The following is a 13,674-nucleotide window of genomic DNA, read 5'->3' as shown; positions in this document are numbered from 1 at the left end:
CAAATCTTAATGTTGCCGATGAAACTACAAGAATGAAAAGCCAGGTTAATTTTTCAGATGATTGCCGCTGGTTTACGGGACCTAAATTTCTATACGAATATGAAGATGAATGGCCAAAAACGCAAGAAATACCTACTTGTAGCCTAGACACTGAAGAACTTCGTCCCAAATTTGCTTTGCTGGTAAATACCCCTGTTGTTTTTGAATTCGATAGATTTTCATCATATTTGAAATTAAAACGTACTATTGCCTGGGTGTTACGTTTTATAAATCGTTGCCAAAAGAAGATTGGTCCTGAAGAAGGAAATGGTTTAACTACTGCAGAGTTAAAAAGTGCTGACATTTGTCTTTGCCGTCAAGCCCAACGAGAAAAATTTAGCGCTGAAATTGAAATTATTAAAAATGAAGGTACTTTGCCCAAAAGTAGTGAGTTGTATGCCCTGACTCCATATATGGATGAAAATTCATTACTTCGAGTTTATGGTCGTGTGGATGCAGCTAGTTGGTTACCATTGGATATAAGGCGTCCGATTATATTACCGTCGTTTCATCCTGTCACCGAGTTGTTTGTGGCCCATGTACACGAAAAAATGAAACATCAAAATTTTGAAGCTACAGTTTGTGAAATTCGAAGATCATTTTGGATTCCCCGCCTTAGAAAAATTTTACGTAAGCGTGTTTCTAATTGTTTTATTTGCAGATTTCGTCGTACATTGCCGGTGCCACCACTTATGGGTTCTTTGCCAAAAGACAGATTGACGCCATATATTCGTCCATTTTCCTACACTGGATTGGACTATTTTGGTCCAGTTATTGTAACCGTTGGTCGTCGCCATGAAAAACGTTGGGTGGCCTTATTTACTTGCCTGACCATAAGGGCCATTCATTTGGAAGTCGCTTTCGATTTGTCAACCGATGCGTGTATTCTTGCCATACGCAATTTTATAAATCGACGTGGCCTGCCTACAAGACTGAGGAGCGATAATGGTACAAATTTTGTTGGTGCTGATAAAGTTGCCAAGAGGTTCAGTGAAGTATTTGATGTGGCTCAAATTCAAGATGAACTTACATCTAAAGGTATAGATTGGCAGTTTAATTGTCCACATAATCCTGCAGAAGGTGGTATATGGGAACGGATGGTCCAATGTGTAAAGCGTGTGTTGCAGTCAACTTTGAAAGAATCCGCCCCTCGTGAACACACACTGCAAAGTTTCCTGATTGAAGCGGAAAATATTGTGAATTCCCGTCCGTTGACACACTTGCCGTTGAGCCACGAAGATGAAGAACCACTAACGCCTAATCATTTTTTGTTGGGTTGCCCTAATACAACACAAACTCCTGCCGGAGCAAAAGAAGAACAGTCTGTTGTACTAAAAAAGCAGTGGCGCATTTCCCGTCAGCTACGTGATCATTTCTGGAACAGGTGGATAAAAGAATATTTGCCCACGTTGACTAGACGCTCCAAATGGTGTCAACGTACGAAGCCTATTGCTATTGGTGATTTGGTTCTAATTTGCGATCCAGCCGTGTCCCGTAGAGATTGGAAACGAGGCAGAGTGGAAGAGGTGTTTATAGGTAGAGATGGTGTTATTCGTCGTGCTGATGTACGTACTAGTACAGGAATACTAAAGCGACCTGTTTCCAAGCTTGCTGTCCTTGATTTGGAGTAGTGAATCGTAGCCGATCCACGGGGGTGGGGATGTCGCCGAATGGCTCATAAGCGAGCTGAAATTTTATTATTTGTTTTATTATTTGTCTTTATTATTTCTCATTGTATAATTTTGTAATTCATTTAAAATATTTATTTGAAGTTATATGGCGTCCTGTGAGCCGCCTTAATGTTTTGTCTATTTGTCTTATTTACCTATTTGTTAGTGAAGATTATGTATTAGTTGTTGTTCTTTTTTACATTGATCTCACTGCAGTGCTTTTGTTTCGTTAAGTTGGTACCGTTATTTTTAATGTGTTATACACATAAATAACTAGTGGTCCAAATAAAATAATAATTTAAAGTAAGGTCAGTTCATAAGGGAAAAGCACTGCGGTAAGTAGTTGAACATTATTTGTATTTCTTTTATTTAATTTTAATAATTTTTTTAATAGAAATAAACGCACCGTGTCGCACCGCACATTACTGCAAATTATTTAAAATTGTTTGTGTCTTTTTTGGTGTTGTTAAATTCGCCCCTTATGGACGACCATCGCAGCCAGCGATAACACTTATATATACTCTTGACACTCTTGGTGAAGGGTATAACAAGGTCGAACGTATTAGCACGCCTGAAACTTTTAAAACAATCTCTGTAAAAATATCAAAACACTCCTCAACATTTGAAAAATAAGATAAATTATTATGGAAACACATCAAAATATAAATATGTATAAATATATTTAAATAAAATAACAAAAATCAAACACTTACTGTGCGCTCTGCTGCGACACTTCTTGTTGCTGTTTTGACATTTAAATGTACACAACGCAACCACAATTTCACCACATGCTCTGCTCTGGTTTTGCTTTCTCAGTTTTCGGTTGGGCTGCTGCTACTGCTGCAGCTGGCTTTAGTCAAGTTGCGGGCACAAGCACGTACTTACCGAGAAATATTTAATATTAAGTAATTTAACAGTATTTTCTTATTATTTCATCATGTACTCAGTTTTGTTCAATTTATTCATTCGTTCATTTATTTATTATTCTTATGATGGTTTGTTTTTTTCTCTCTTTCTTTCTTTTCCGCTCTCTTGCTTCGATGAACGAAAACAAAAAAAAATACAACGATAACAACAAACAACATCAACTACAATAAATGAAACAATAAAAGGTATCATGGATGCGTCGAAGAGGCGACGAACTGGCACTTATTACATTTGGTCGTCATACATATAGCGGTGATTCCAGATACTCGTTAGAGTTTGAAGAACCAAACGATTGGAAACTTTTAATCCAATACGCCAACGAACGTGACGAGGGTCCTTATGAGTGTCAAGTTTCATCACATCCGCCTTTAGTGTTGTTAGTCTACTTAACTGTAATTGGTAAGTTTCTATTGGATATACATACACTCATACTCATACTTACTCTCATGTACATTAGGGTGTCACATTTTGGATTATAGATTCGAAAATATTTCTCCATCATCTAGAAACTAAATGCTGAAATTTAATGAACAAAAATCCAATTAATATATGTAGTTGTTGTATTTCATTATTCTAATAAAACATATTTTCTATATGAAATAAATTTGTGAGCAACAATTAAATCGAAATCATTTTTCAATGTTTTTTTTTTAAATGTTGCTATCTTGACCCGCCTTTCAAACTTCAAATAAAATATTTAACCTCTAAACCACAGATTATTACAGATATTTAAAAATAACAGTTGTCAAAAAAGTACACAAATTTTTCAATGGTTGTGGTTTGCATTTTCAATAGGCAATGAGTGTGATATACATACATATATTTGTCACTCTTTCCAAACCATAAAAATTTTGTCATTTTCTTTTATTTGTTTTATATTGCCATATTAATGAAATCAGCTAATTCATATCATTATATTTATATTCTTAGCTTTTGGTTTTTAGATGATGAAGAATACTTTCAGGTAGCATTGAAAATTTAAAAATTCCAATAAAAAGGCCACCTTATTGTAACTATAACAGCTCACACATATATTCACTTACTCTTCAATTTCATTGTATGTTTATAAAACCCATACAGATACCAATTCACTGCTAGTATATCAAACCAAAATATTTATAGTAGCCGTACTTAAGCTTTCATTCCTACGTGGAAATACATACATATAAGCATACGTAGGTATAAGTGTGTGTGTTTATACATGTATTCGTATTATTGTCTACAATCAATCATGTTGCTATGTTGCCATTGCACACATACATATATTCTTAACGCATCACACCTACTTTTCATTCTGTTCATCATCGTCACATTCTCAACGTTCTCGTACTCCTTTCTAAATATTTCAAGTTAAAACGGAAATAAAAACAGTCCACTGTTGTGATTTCACTTCAAGATTATACGGTACGTGTATTTTACTGATGGACCTGACTGACAAGTACTTTCATATTGTTACAAGGGCAGGCTGAAAAGTCATTGCAAAGCAATAGGTACATAACACACATTAGTTACATATGTTAAAATGTTTATGAATTTTAGTCAACAGCTTGGTTAGTGAAAAGTTTAAATTTAGTCCAGATGTACTCTAAATAGTACACCTTCTATTTTAATCCCTTTTAAAACGAAATATATTTTTTATCTGAGATAATTTCTGGGATTGTGAACTAAGAAAACAAATTCAAACGTTTCATGTGGGGAAATTTTTGAGATTTTACCAAAGAACATGCATCCACTGAATTGTTTGAAAAATTATTCAGGGGAAGTTTTAGGATTCTACATCTACGTTTGGCTATTTAATTTTTAAAAAAGTTATCTAGTATGCATTATTTAACAAATTCGAAAGTTTATCTGGGAAAATTTTTTCTGGCAAACTTTCTGGGATTTTAGGAAAACTTCTTGGGAATTAAAAAATCCTGTTATTTGCAACAATTTCTCAAAGTCTTAAAAGAAATACATTAATCCAATGAAATGATTGAAAAAAATAAAAAAAAAATTGGGGGAAGATTTAGGGATTTACAAATACTTTTTGGGAATTTAATTTTTCAAAAAGTTATTCTTTTTTAAAATGTTTATACCAATATAATATTATGTAACCAATTCGAACTTTTTAACTGGGAAAATTTTAAAGTTTTTACAAAAACTTTTATCTGGGAAAATTTCTGTGAATTAAAAAGAAAAGTTTTATTTGCTGCAATTTCTTAAGGTCTAAAATCATTACATGCATCTAACGAACTTATTTGAAAACAGGGAATTTAATTTTTTCAAAAATAAAGAATTTTCAAAAATTAAAAACAACTTGTTTTATATAAATTCCTAAGGTTTATCTACGAAAATTATACAGATTTTACGAATATGTATTGTATATTTTTTATTTTACAAATATAATCTTAAACTTGTTAACGTCTTAAAGAAGTATGACTTAAAAATTCGAAAATTTTCCAAATTTTTAGCATTTATTTTGAAACATTTGTACAATATAAATTTATTCAAAGTATTGGTAGCTATGACCTTTTGTCTTCTTTCTGGCAGCATACGGATTCCGAGCTAAAAGAACTGTTCATCTTTTGAGGCCAAGAATGAATAGAGCCAATAACGGATACTGTGTTCCAAATGAGTCAGTTACATTTGCTACAGATTCCCTTTGATGGTATGGCCATATTTCAGTAGCTCATAATAGATAGAACACTTTTGCTCCAACCAAATACAGAGCATTACCTTAGCGCCATGGATATTTGGCTTTGGTGTCGATTCAGTTGGTAGGCTGGTCATATTCGATCTCTTACGCTACGGATTATCGTAATGGATCAATTTTTCATCGCAAGTAATGATTCGGTGCAAAAAAATTTTTCTCTTTTTAGCGTTAAGTCCCGGTCCACACTGAGAAACATTAGCTGCAAAACATTTTTAAATTCTCTTTTGAAACTGCATTCGTGTCCACACAGTGAAGTTTTTGCTTTTCAGTTTTTGACCTTTCTGTACAGTACGAATACGAACGAATAAATGTGGATGATATACTCAACAAAAACGTCATGTACATGAAACAAAGTTCCCTTTTTCATTCCTCTTTCCCCTTTCATCAAACTCAAACGTTTTGCAGCAAATGTTTCACAGTGTGTACCGGGACTTATGCAGCATTTCAGACAGACAATATCGTCTTTCAAGGACTCTCAGCTTCAATTCGTATGTAACCCAATTTCCCTGATTTGAGATGCATCCTGCTGCTTGCAAATATTTTAAGATTGTTGATTGAGTAGCTTCCAATGTTTTTTCAAGCTCATGTTGAGTGTGACAACAATCTTCATGGAGTAATTAATGCCTCCAATTCTTGGCCTTCAAACTCTTTTGGCTGTCCTGGGGGATATTTAACGTTCGTGTCGAAATCACCACTTCTGAACCGAACAAACTATCTTTCGTACGTTAAAACCGATGGAACTAGTAACCATAAGCTGTAGTGAGTAATCGGTGAACTTCAGCGACAGTTTTTTCAAATTAAAGAAGAAAAGCTAAACTTTGTTGGCACAAAATTCGTCATTTTCCAACGAATTTGTTTGAAAAAAATACACAATTTTTTTAGGGATTCTACAGCTTTATGGAAAGTTAATTTTTTTTAAAAAAATTTAACCTTTTTTGAAATATTTTGAAGAATCTTATATTAATAAAACTTCTTATAAACAAGTTCAAAAGTATTTTCTACAAACATTTTTGAGATTCATTTATCTGGTGAAATTTCAGAGATTCTATTGTAGAAAAACACTCTGGGAATTCAAAAATACTTGTAATTTAGTCGTAAATGCATTAAATTAATCCAATGAATCTATTTGAAATAATGCATATTTTCCTTGAGAATTATTATTTAAAATTTAAATATTATACAGAAATTAATCATTTTCTGAAATTTTTTTTAAAGAATAAATTATTTTCTTGAGACATTTTTGGGAATTCTACAAAACTTATTGGTAATATAATTTTTATAATTTTGTTTTTCCGAATATAAGTTTATTCAATAAATTTAAAAATTGTTTGGAGAAATTTTACAGATTTTCTAAAACTTTTTTGGAATTATTAAATATTAGATTTTACGCATAAATATATCGTCCCCTTAATAAAACAATAGTGTATAATTTTTTTTGCCATTTCGAAATAATTGAGTTTAAAATAACTTTTCTGATTGCCCTCTTAATTTCTTTCACTGCCTTTCCTTCAGTTTTGACATGTAATGGTTGACTGAATGAACTACTGTTTAAATAGTATATTATGCGATCGGATACATGAAATCAGTGCTAGTAACGCATGCAGAATAATACATAGAGTATGTAGATAGCATTCACCCTGCTTTCGTTACGTTTATTTTTTTCTGTTTTTTCCCCTTCAAATTATAAATTAATTTTTGGGAAATTTCTATGGAAAATCTGAAACAAATTTTTTGATGTATCATCATGGTTAAGCACTTGCTGAGTGACTGGCTGATGGAGACTATAATGAAGTGTTGAAGATGTTTGACTTGACATATGAACAAAAGATTGTATCACGAAAGTAAGCTAGCCATGGTAGCCCCTACTAAAAATTAATGATGATATTTGTAATTTAACTATAAACATAACACAGGGCTGCATTGATTTTAGTGATACTGTAAAAATTACCTACAGTTATATGAATTAAAGATAGAAACAGCATTAATTACTCAAAGTGTTACTTTACTTTCAGCAAACTTCATTAAAATATTTTTGAAGAGATTTTTTATAATTTTTATATGAGCCGTTCCCAGTACAAAATTCAATTATTGCGTATACTTTATATTTTCATACACATTTTACTTGAATTAAATATTCCTCATACGCATTAAGTTTCCCTAACCATGAAGCTAAAAAAAATTGCATACTTTAAGGAGGAAATATAATGTATGTGGTACACGTGTACGTATACTTATTATTTAATTACACAATGTTCATATATAGGAAAAAACCTTGCCAAAATTCAGGATTAATCAACCGCTGCAGCAGTTTTTGTCATATGTGTTTAGTATTGTTGAAAAGAGAATTTTTTCTAGATTAAGAATATGTGATAATGGTGTTAGCTCTGAAATAAAATTATGTAAAAAACTGTGAATAAACCAACTGTTTTAAATATTTTTTTTTTATAATTTCTGAAAATAAATACATTTTATAAATAGCTATTACTTACTATAGTTCTCGCGTACCTTTATCCATATATAAAACTATGTAAAAATATTTCAATAATTGGAATACACAAGTTCTTTCTTGACAATTTATTTATTCAAAGCAAAATTTTGTTTTATTTCGATGTACCGATTTTCCAAATTGGACATAAAATTTTTAATTTTTTGATAAAAATTTATATATAACAACAAATTTAAAACAAAACAATTAAATGAAGTGATATTTAGTATGTATTTTCATTGTGTAAATATTCGAAAAAGAGTTCTTGTCCTTAGTTATTTTTCAATCGATGTTAAATTTTAAATAAAACAATATTTCTAATGATGTTTGTATCGCCCAAAAGTAATTGACCTTATGGATCAATAGACTCAGAAAGTAATTCAAAAATGTATCTGCTGACTTGTTGTCCAAATAAACCTTGTGGTGAAATTACAAACTGAGATTTTTCAAACTGCAAGAGGTTACTTAGTAAATAAATAGGAATTTCTTTCCATTCTCACGTTCTTTATTACAAAGTTTCTTTTATTGAAATCTCTTGGTAGAAACAGAGATGGTCGACTTTGTCTATGACCTCCTCTAATGAGATTTGTCGATTTCATTAAAATAGGTATTTGTTTGTGTAAAATATCTTTCTGCCGAGCCATTTCTTCTGGTTTGGAAATAGTCATCCGGAGAATAGGATGGATGAAGGAGCTATTCGTAGCCTAATTCATGAATTTTTATTCAAATTCCCAATATTTGCCACTTGATAGTTCTACCCTTTAGAAGGTAATCAAAGTGGATTATACCGCGTGTAAACCAAAAAGCGGTCATCATATCTTAATTGGCTGACAAACCCACATTAGCCTTCTTTGTCGCCGATACACCCCGAGAAACCCACTGGTTTGACTGCTGTTTGGTCTGTTTGTATTGTGGTGGATCAAAGTATCGCCCACGATTACAAAACGGCTCAAAAACTCATCCATATTGCGGTTGAACAACGCCAAACACTCCTGCGAAATGGTCATATGATTGCGTTTGTAGTCGATTTTGAGCAAACGCGGAACCTATCATGAGAAAAGCTTTCTCATACACAAGTTGTCATTCAAAATTTAAACTTTTAATCTCCGATCGGCCGACACCATATCGTGAATTTTGTTGTTGTTGTAGCAGCAATTTTACAATAATCAATCTGGGTGTTCTGGGGGTTCTGCATTTTCCAAGAAATTGTGTTAATTCAACAGGATGAGTCCATAAATCCATAGGACGTAGTGAAGTAGGTTGGCTGAATAGTTAAATATGCGGAGGATGTTATAAGGACCCTGACAACAAGCTGGGCATAAGTTAAGGTCGGCTCGATCTATGCGGGACCAAAAGGCATTAACTCTGTTGCTCCATACTGATCTAAGTTGTTCTCAGCGTCTGCTATCAGTGGTGGGCGAACTCCAAGTACGACATTCTTACGGTATCCTGCTACCGCGAAATTGACGACGTCTCTGTGAGTATCATTCAAAGCTGTCATACACGAGCCGCGATCAAATCAATCCTGCACATACCTCTGTATTCTCTCCTCGTATTTCCGTAGGTCCTGTCTGACATGTTGAAGTTTGGATGACTCGTCCTGTGACATCCCAGAAGGAACTGTTACGTCAACATGACGTTGTGTTCCTTGGCCGATAGAACCTTGGTTTTCTCGTGAAGGTGGTGTTCGGATGTAATTTTAAGGCAGTCTTTGACGATTCTTAAGGCTGCGTTTTGACAGCTTTGAATATTTCTCCACTGAGTATCACTCAACGAAGGCGACCACACTGGAGCAGCATAGTTATCACTGACCGACCAATCGTCTTGTAGGTAACTAGCAAGGTTTCAAGGTGGCATGTGCTGAGGAAGTAAAAAGGCTATCAAAACTGACACCCAAGATTTTCGGGTGGTTCACTGTCGGAACTTATTCGCCGTCGACCATGATAACTAATTTCAGTTTTACCTCCTTCGTCCAGGTGGTGAAGAGTGTTGGTTTTGATTGAGGTAAACATTTATTGGATTTTTTCAATTGTTTCGGGTGTAGAGATCTGAACTGGGCGTCCAGAAATTTCGGCATCTTCCGGTCAATACGAAATAAAAAACTTTTTACCATTGACATTGATGGTGCAGAGTTCCTATAGTATTTACCAAGCTTAGCCTTGGATTGAGTGATGTTTTTTTTTTCAGTAAAAAATAATGCTTAATGAGCTCACGAAATTCCCTTTTCTCCTCAAGTCACACGGTAGTCTGCTATCAGTGGCTGCCCTTTCAGTTAAGAGGCGGGAAATTCAAAAAGTCAGGGACATATTAATCCATCCTCGTAATTATACGATGACACACCAATTTCCCAACCAATATTTTGGTTGATGACACACAAATGTATCATAATTTATATACAGTGGTCGACATAAGTCTACGTACGACTACAATTTTTGCCACTTTATTAGAGAAAACCCGGTAAATAAAAAACTAATAATGCAGTTTTGTTTGAAATCTATTTTTATTGCTATGCACCAAAAAAATGTTGTTGCAATGTAAACTTATTCATAAAAAACAATAAAAAAAACATTGACAAAAGTCTACATATGACCACAGCATGTCCTGGTTTTTTTTAATACTAACAGATAAGGATGCAATTTATTAAGTCTACAGTTCAAACAATATTCTGTAACTTTGAAAATACTGGTAGAGTTAAAAACAAGTTGCGAAGTGGTCGCCCAAAAAACTAAATCGTAGAGATATAATCTTCATTTTAAAAGAAGTCAACAAAAACCCAAAAGTAAATACCACAAAATTGGCCAAAGAACTCGCAACAAGATCAGAAGTTATTGTTCATCCACGAACAATTCAAATAAGCTTAAATAATAATGGTAATTAAAGCAGAACTCCTCGTAAATTAGCGAACGGATCGGAAACTTCGTTTGGAATTCGCCCAAAAGCACTTTGAAAAGGACATGGAATTCTGGAAGAGAGTTTTGTTCACTGATGAGTTGAACTATAACATATTTGGAAGTGATGGGAGAGATAAAGTATGGCGCAAAACAAATACAGCAATGGATCCGAATAACTTACTCGCTACAGTTAAGCATGGTGTTGGCAGTGTGATGGTTTGGGGTACTGTCGCTGCTTCTGGAGTGGGAAAGTTAGTGTTTATTGAGGAAATTATGGATCGTTATCAGTACAAATCCATTTTGGAACAAAATGGATTTGTATCGGAGAGCATCCATTGATATTTTAACTCTTTGTTAAAGTTGGATTTTTCAGCAAGATAACGATCCGTTATCTTGGTTTCAAATTGTCAAAGATTGACTACTCTACCATGCCCCATGACAATTGTACACACCACATCAAAGCCCGGAATTAAATGTTATTGAGCACGAAAGATCCAAAAACATCTTATTACTTGTGCACCAATGTTAAAGAAGAACCTTCCAGAAGAATGGCAAAATATAACGTCCGCAGAACTGGAAAATTTAGTTGCTTCGATGCCCAGACGCTTGTAGATGCCCGTGGTGGCCCAACAAAATATTGAATTTAATGAAAATTTGTATTCGCTGAAAAATGTTTATTTGGTGTACAGATCATATGTAGACTTTTGTCAACATAATTTTTTAATTTTTTGTGAATAAAAGTTTAAATTAATTATAAATTGAGCGATATTTTTTTGTTATATTAATAAAAATGCATTTGAAATAAAACTGCATCATTAATTTTACTTATTATGGTTTAGAAGTCCGCGAGTTACGAAAATAATGGTCGTACGTAGACTTTTTTCGGTCACTGTACATCTCTTAGGTGAACTAAACAACATTTTAGAAGACACTGTTTCAAAATATTGAGTTACGATAGAGTAGTATTGCAAGGAATGTCAAGCAATTAGTTTCAATCCAACAATTTTTCAAAACTTAGTGACCAATGTGTCGTTAAATTAATAGAGTAAGCATAATATATTAAAATTCGCTAATTTATGAATTATTTGCCAGAATAAGTCAGTTTCATTGATGGGAAAATATTTTGGTTTTTAACCATATGAGATGTTCAACTTTATGTTTAAAGTTATTTCTGTAATTGCTTTACACATCTCTATTGAGATACTTCATCAAAGATATTGCAATGGTACCATTCGAATTTAAGTTTCCTTGCTCAGAAAAATAATGTGTACATTTAAGCAATACAAGGATTTCATACAAAATATTATATAAAACTCAATATTGGCTGAGAACTGCAAAACTGTCTTGATTGTCGAAGACATGTAAACCTTGCAATTTCCAAACAATACAATTAAGCGAGTATGCTTCTAATTGATGAGTCCCTCAGGAATTTTCCGTAGACCACATCCCAAACTTTTGCATGTTAATGAATCCATCAGTTTGTGAACGTACTTGAAAGCTGCACTATAAATATAACAAAGAAAATGTAGAAGAAATAGAAAATGCTTTAAAATTCTTTAAAATAAATTTTCTAATTTAAACACAATTCAAGTTATATCTACAGAAACAGCAGAAATATTAGTAAGTTTGTGTTATTCAACAACATGCTGTCGCCCCAGTTATATATATTATTTGAATAAATTTACCGAAATTTATTTATGGGGGGATAAGCTAGTTCATGTGCACATTTAACATTTTACAAATCATCACCACAATGTTCCAAATTCAATCATACCAACACAAAATTCAAAGCATTTCATGCTGCATATTGGCTTTACACCCTATCAATTGAACTTTTAACAAAGATAAGCTTACGAAATGGAACACGATGCTATCAACAATGTATATTATATCACACAACATCCCTAACTGTATATTTTCATATCTAACTATAAAACTTATACAACTATTTTCATTTCCTTTCTATGCCAAAATTTATTTTGATGTATTATTATCTTTGAAAGAATACATTTAAAGACGAAAGAAAAATATAGAAAATAGTACAAATATCTGTTCATACATATATTTTTAAATATTCCTTTGAAAATATACCCTTTGGCCATTTAAATCCAAACTAATAACATTTATATTCAACCTTCTCTGTCCAAAATCAAAATATCTTTACAATTTTTTCGTATTCCTTTGTATAATTGTTTATGGTTTTTATGTGTTCAAGTGCTGTATGTGAATCTGTGTGTTTCACTATTTTTACTTCACACTGACGATGATGATGATGATGACGTTGATGTTACATGTCGATACTGCTGGGATATGTATGTGTATCTGTGCTAGAGATGCTGTAGATGTTGATTGTATTGGCCTGAATTCTGAAATTTGGTCATCAAAAATTAGACAAAATTCATATAAACATGATGATATTTTGTTTTCTTTCATTTTTGTTATATTTTTTATGTGTGTGTTTAAGTGTCTGTAGCATGAAGCTATATGCAACATTTATGTGCTGAAATAAATTAATGCCGGCACAAAACAAAAAATTGGAAAGAAAAGAAACAATGAAAAAAAATGCTTCATTCTTAACTACTCATAGTTCACATGCTTAACAATTTCAATTTATCTGTTGGTTAGATAGAAATTTTCTTTTTCGGAAAAAAGGCATTCATTTCAAATTGTTTTTAGTACGTACTTTTATAGTCTACGTTTATGCACAAAGACAGACATATATAGATATTTAGATACATCTACTCGTACATACATTTTGATTGTACAGTTAAAGAAATTTTTTCCCAGGCAATAACTATTACAGATTTGTTTATTTAGCTGAATTCAAATTGTACTATGAAATTGTTGCCTTTCATTTCTTTCTCATTCTGCCAAAAATTACAGTGATTGGATGCTATTTTTCTTGTAATAAAATTAATATTCTTCAGATTTTTCCAAAATTTGTTTCTATATTTTGAGAAAAATTTTATA

The 13,674-nt window shown here is 32.6% G+C and overlaps 1 protein-coding gene across 1 annotated transcript in view; it reads left to right on the top strand.

The window, feature by feature from the left end:
• Nucleotides 1–13,674, top strand: part of dpr14 (defective proboscis extension response 14) — a 175,712-nt gene that overhangs the window by 102,946 nt on the left and 59,092 nt on the right. The window contains exon 4 of the mRNA XM_065509806.1: nt 2,822–3,035. Coding sequence (XP_065365878.1) covers nt 2,822–3,035 — 214 coding nt within the window. The remainder of the gene's footprint in view (nt 1–2,821; nt 3,036–13,674) is intronic.

Source organism: Calliphora vicina, chromosome 4, assembly GCF_958450345.1.
Source record: "Calliphora vicina chromosome 4, idCalVici1.1, whole genome shotgun sequence".
In the NCBI taxonomy this organism is placed as follows: domain Eukaryota; kingdom Metazoa; phylum Arthropoda; class Insecta; order Diptera; family Calliphoridae; genus Calliphora; species Calliphora vicina.
This window is presented reverse-complemented; position numbering and strand designations above follow the sequence as displayed.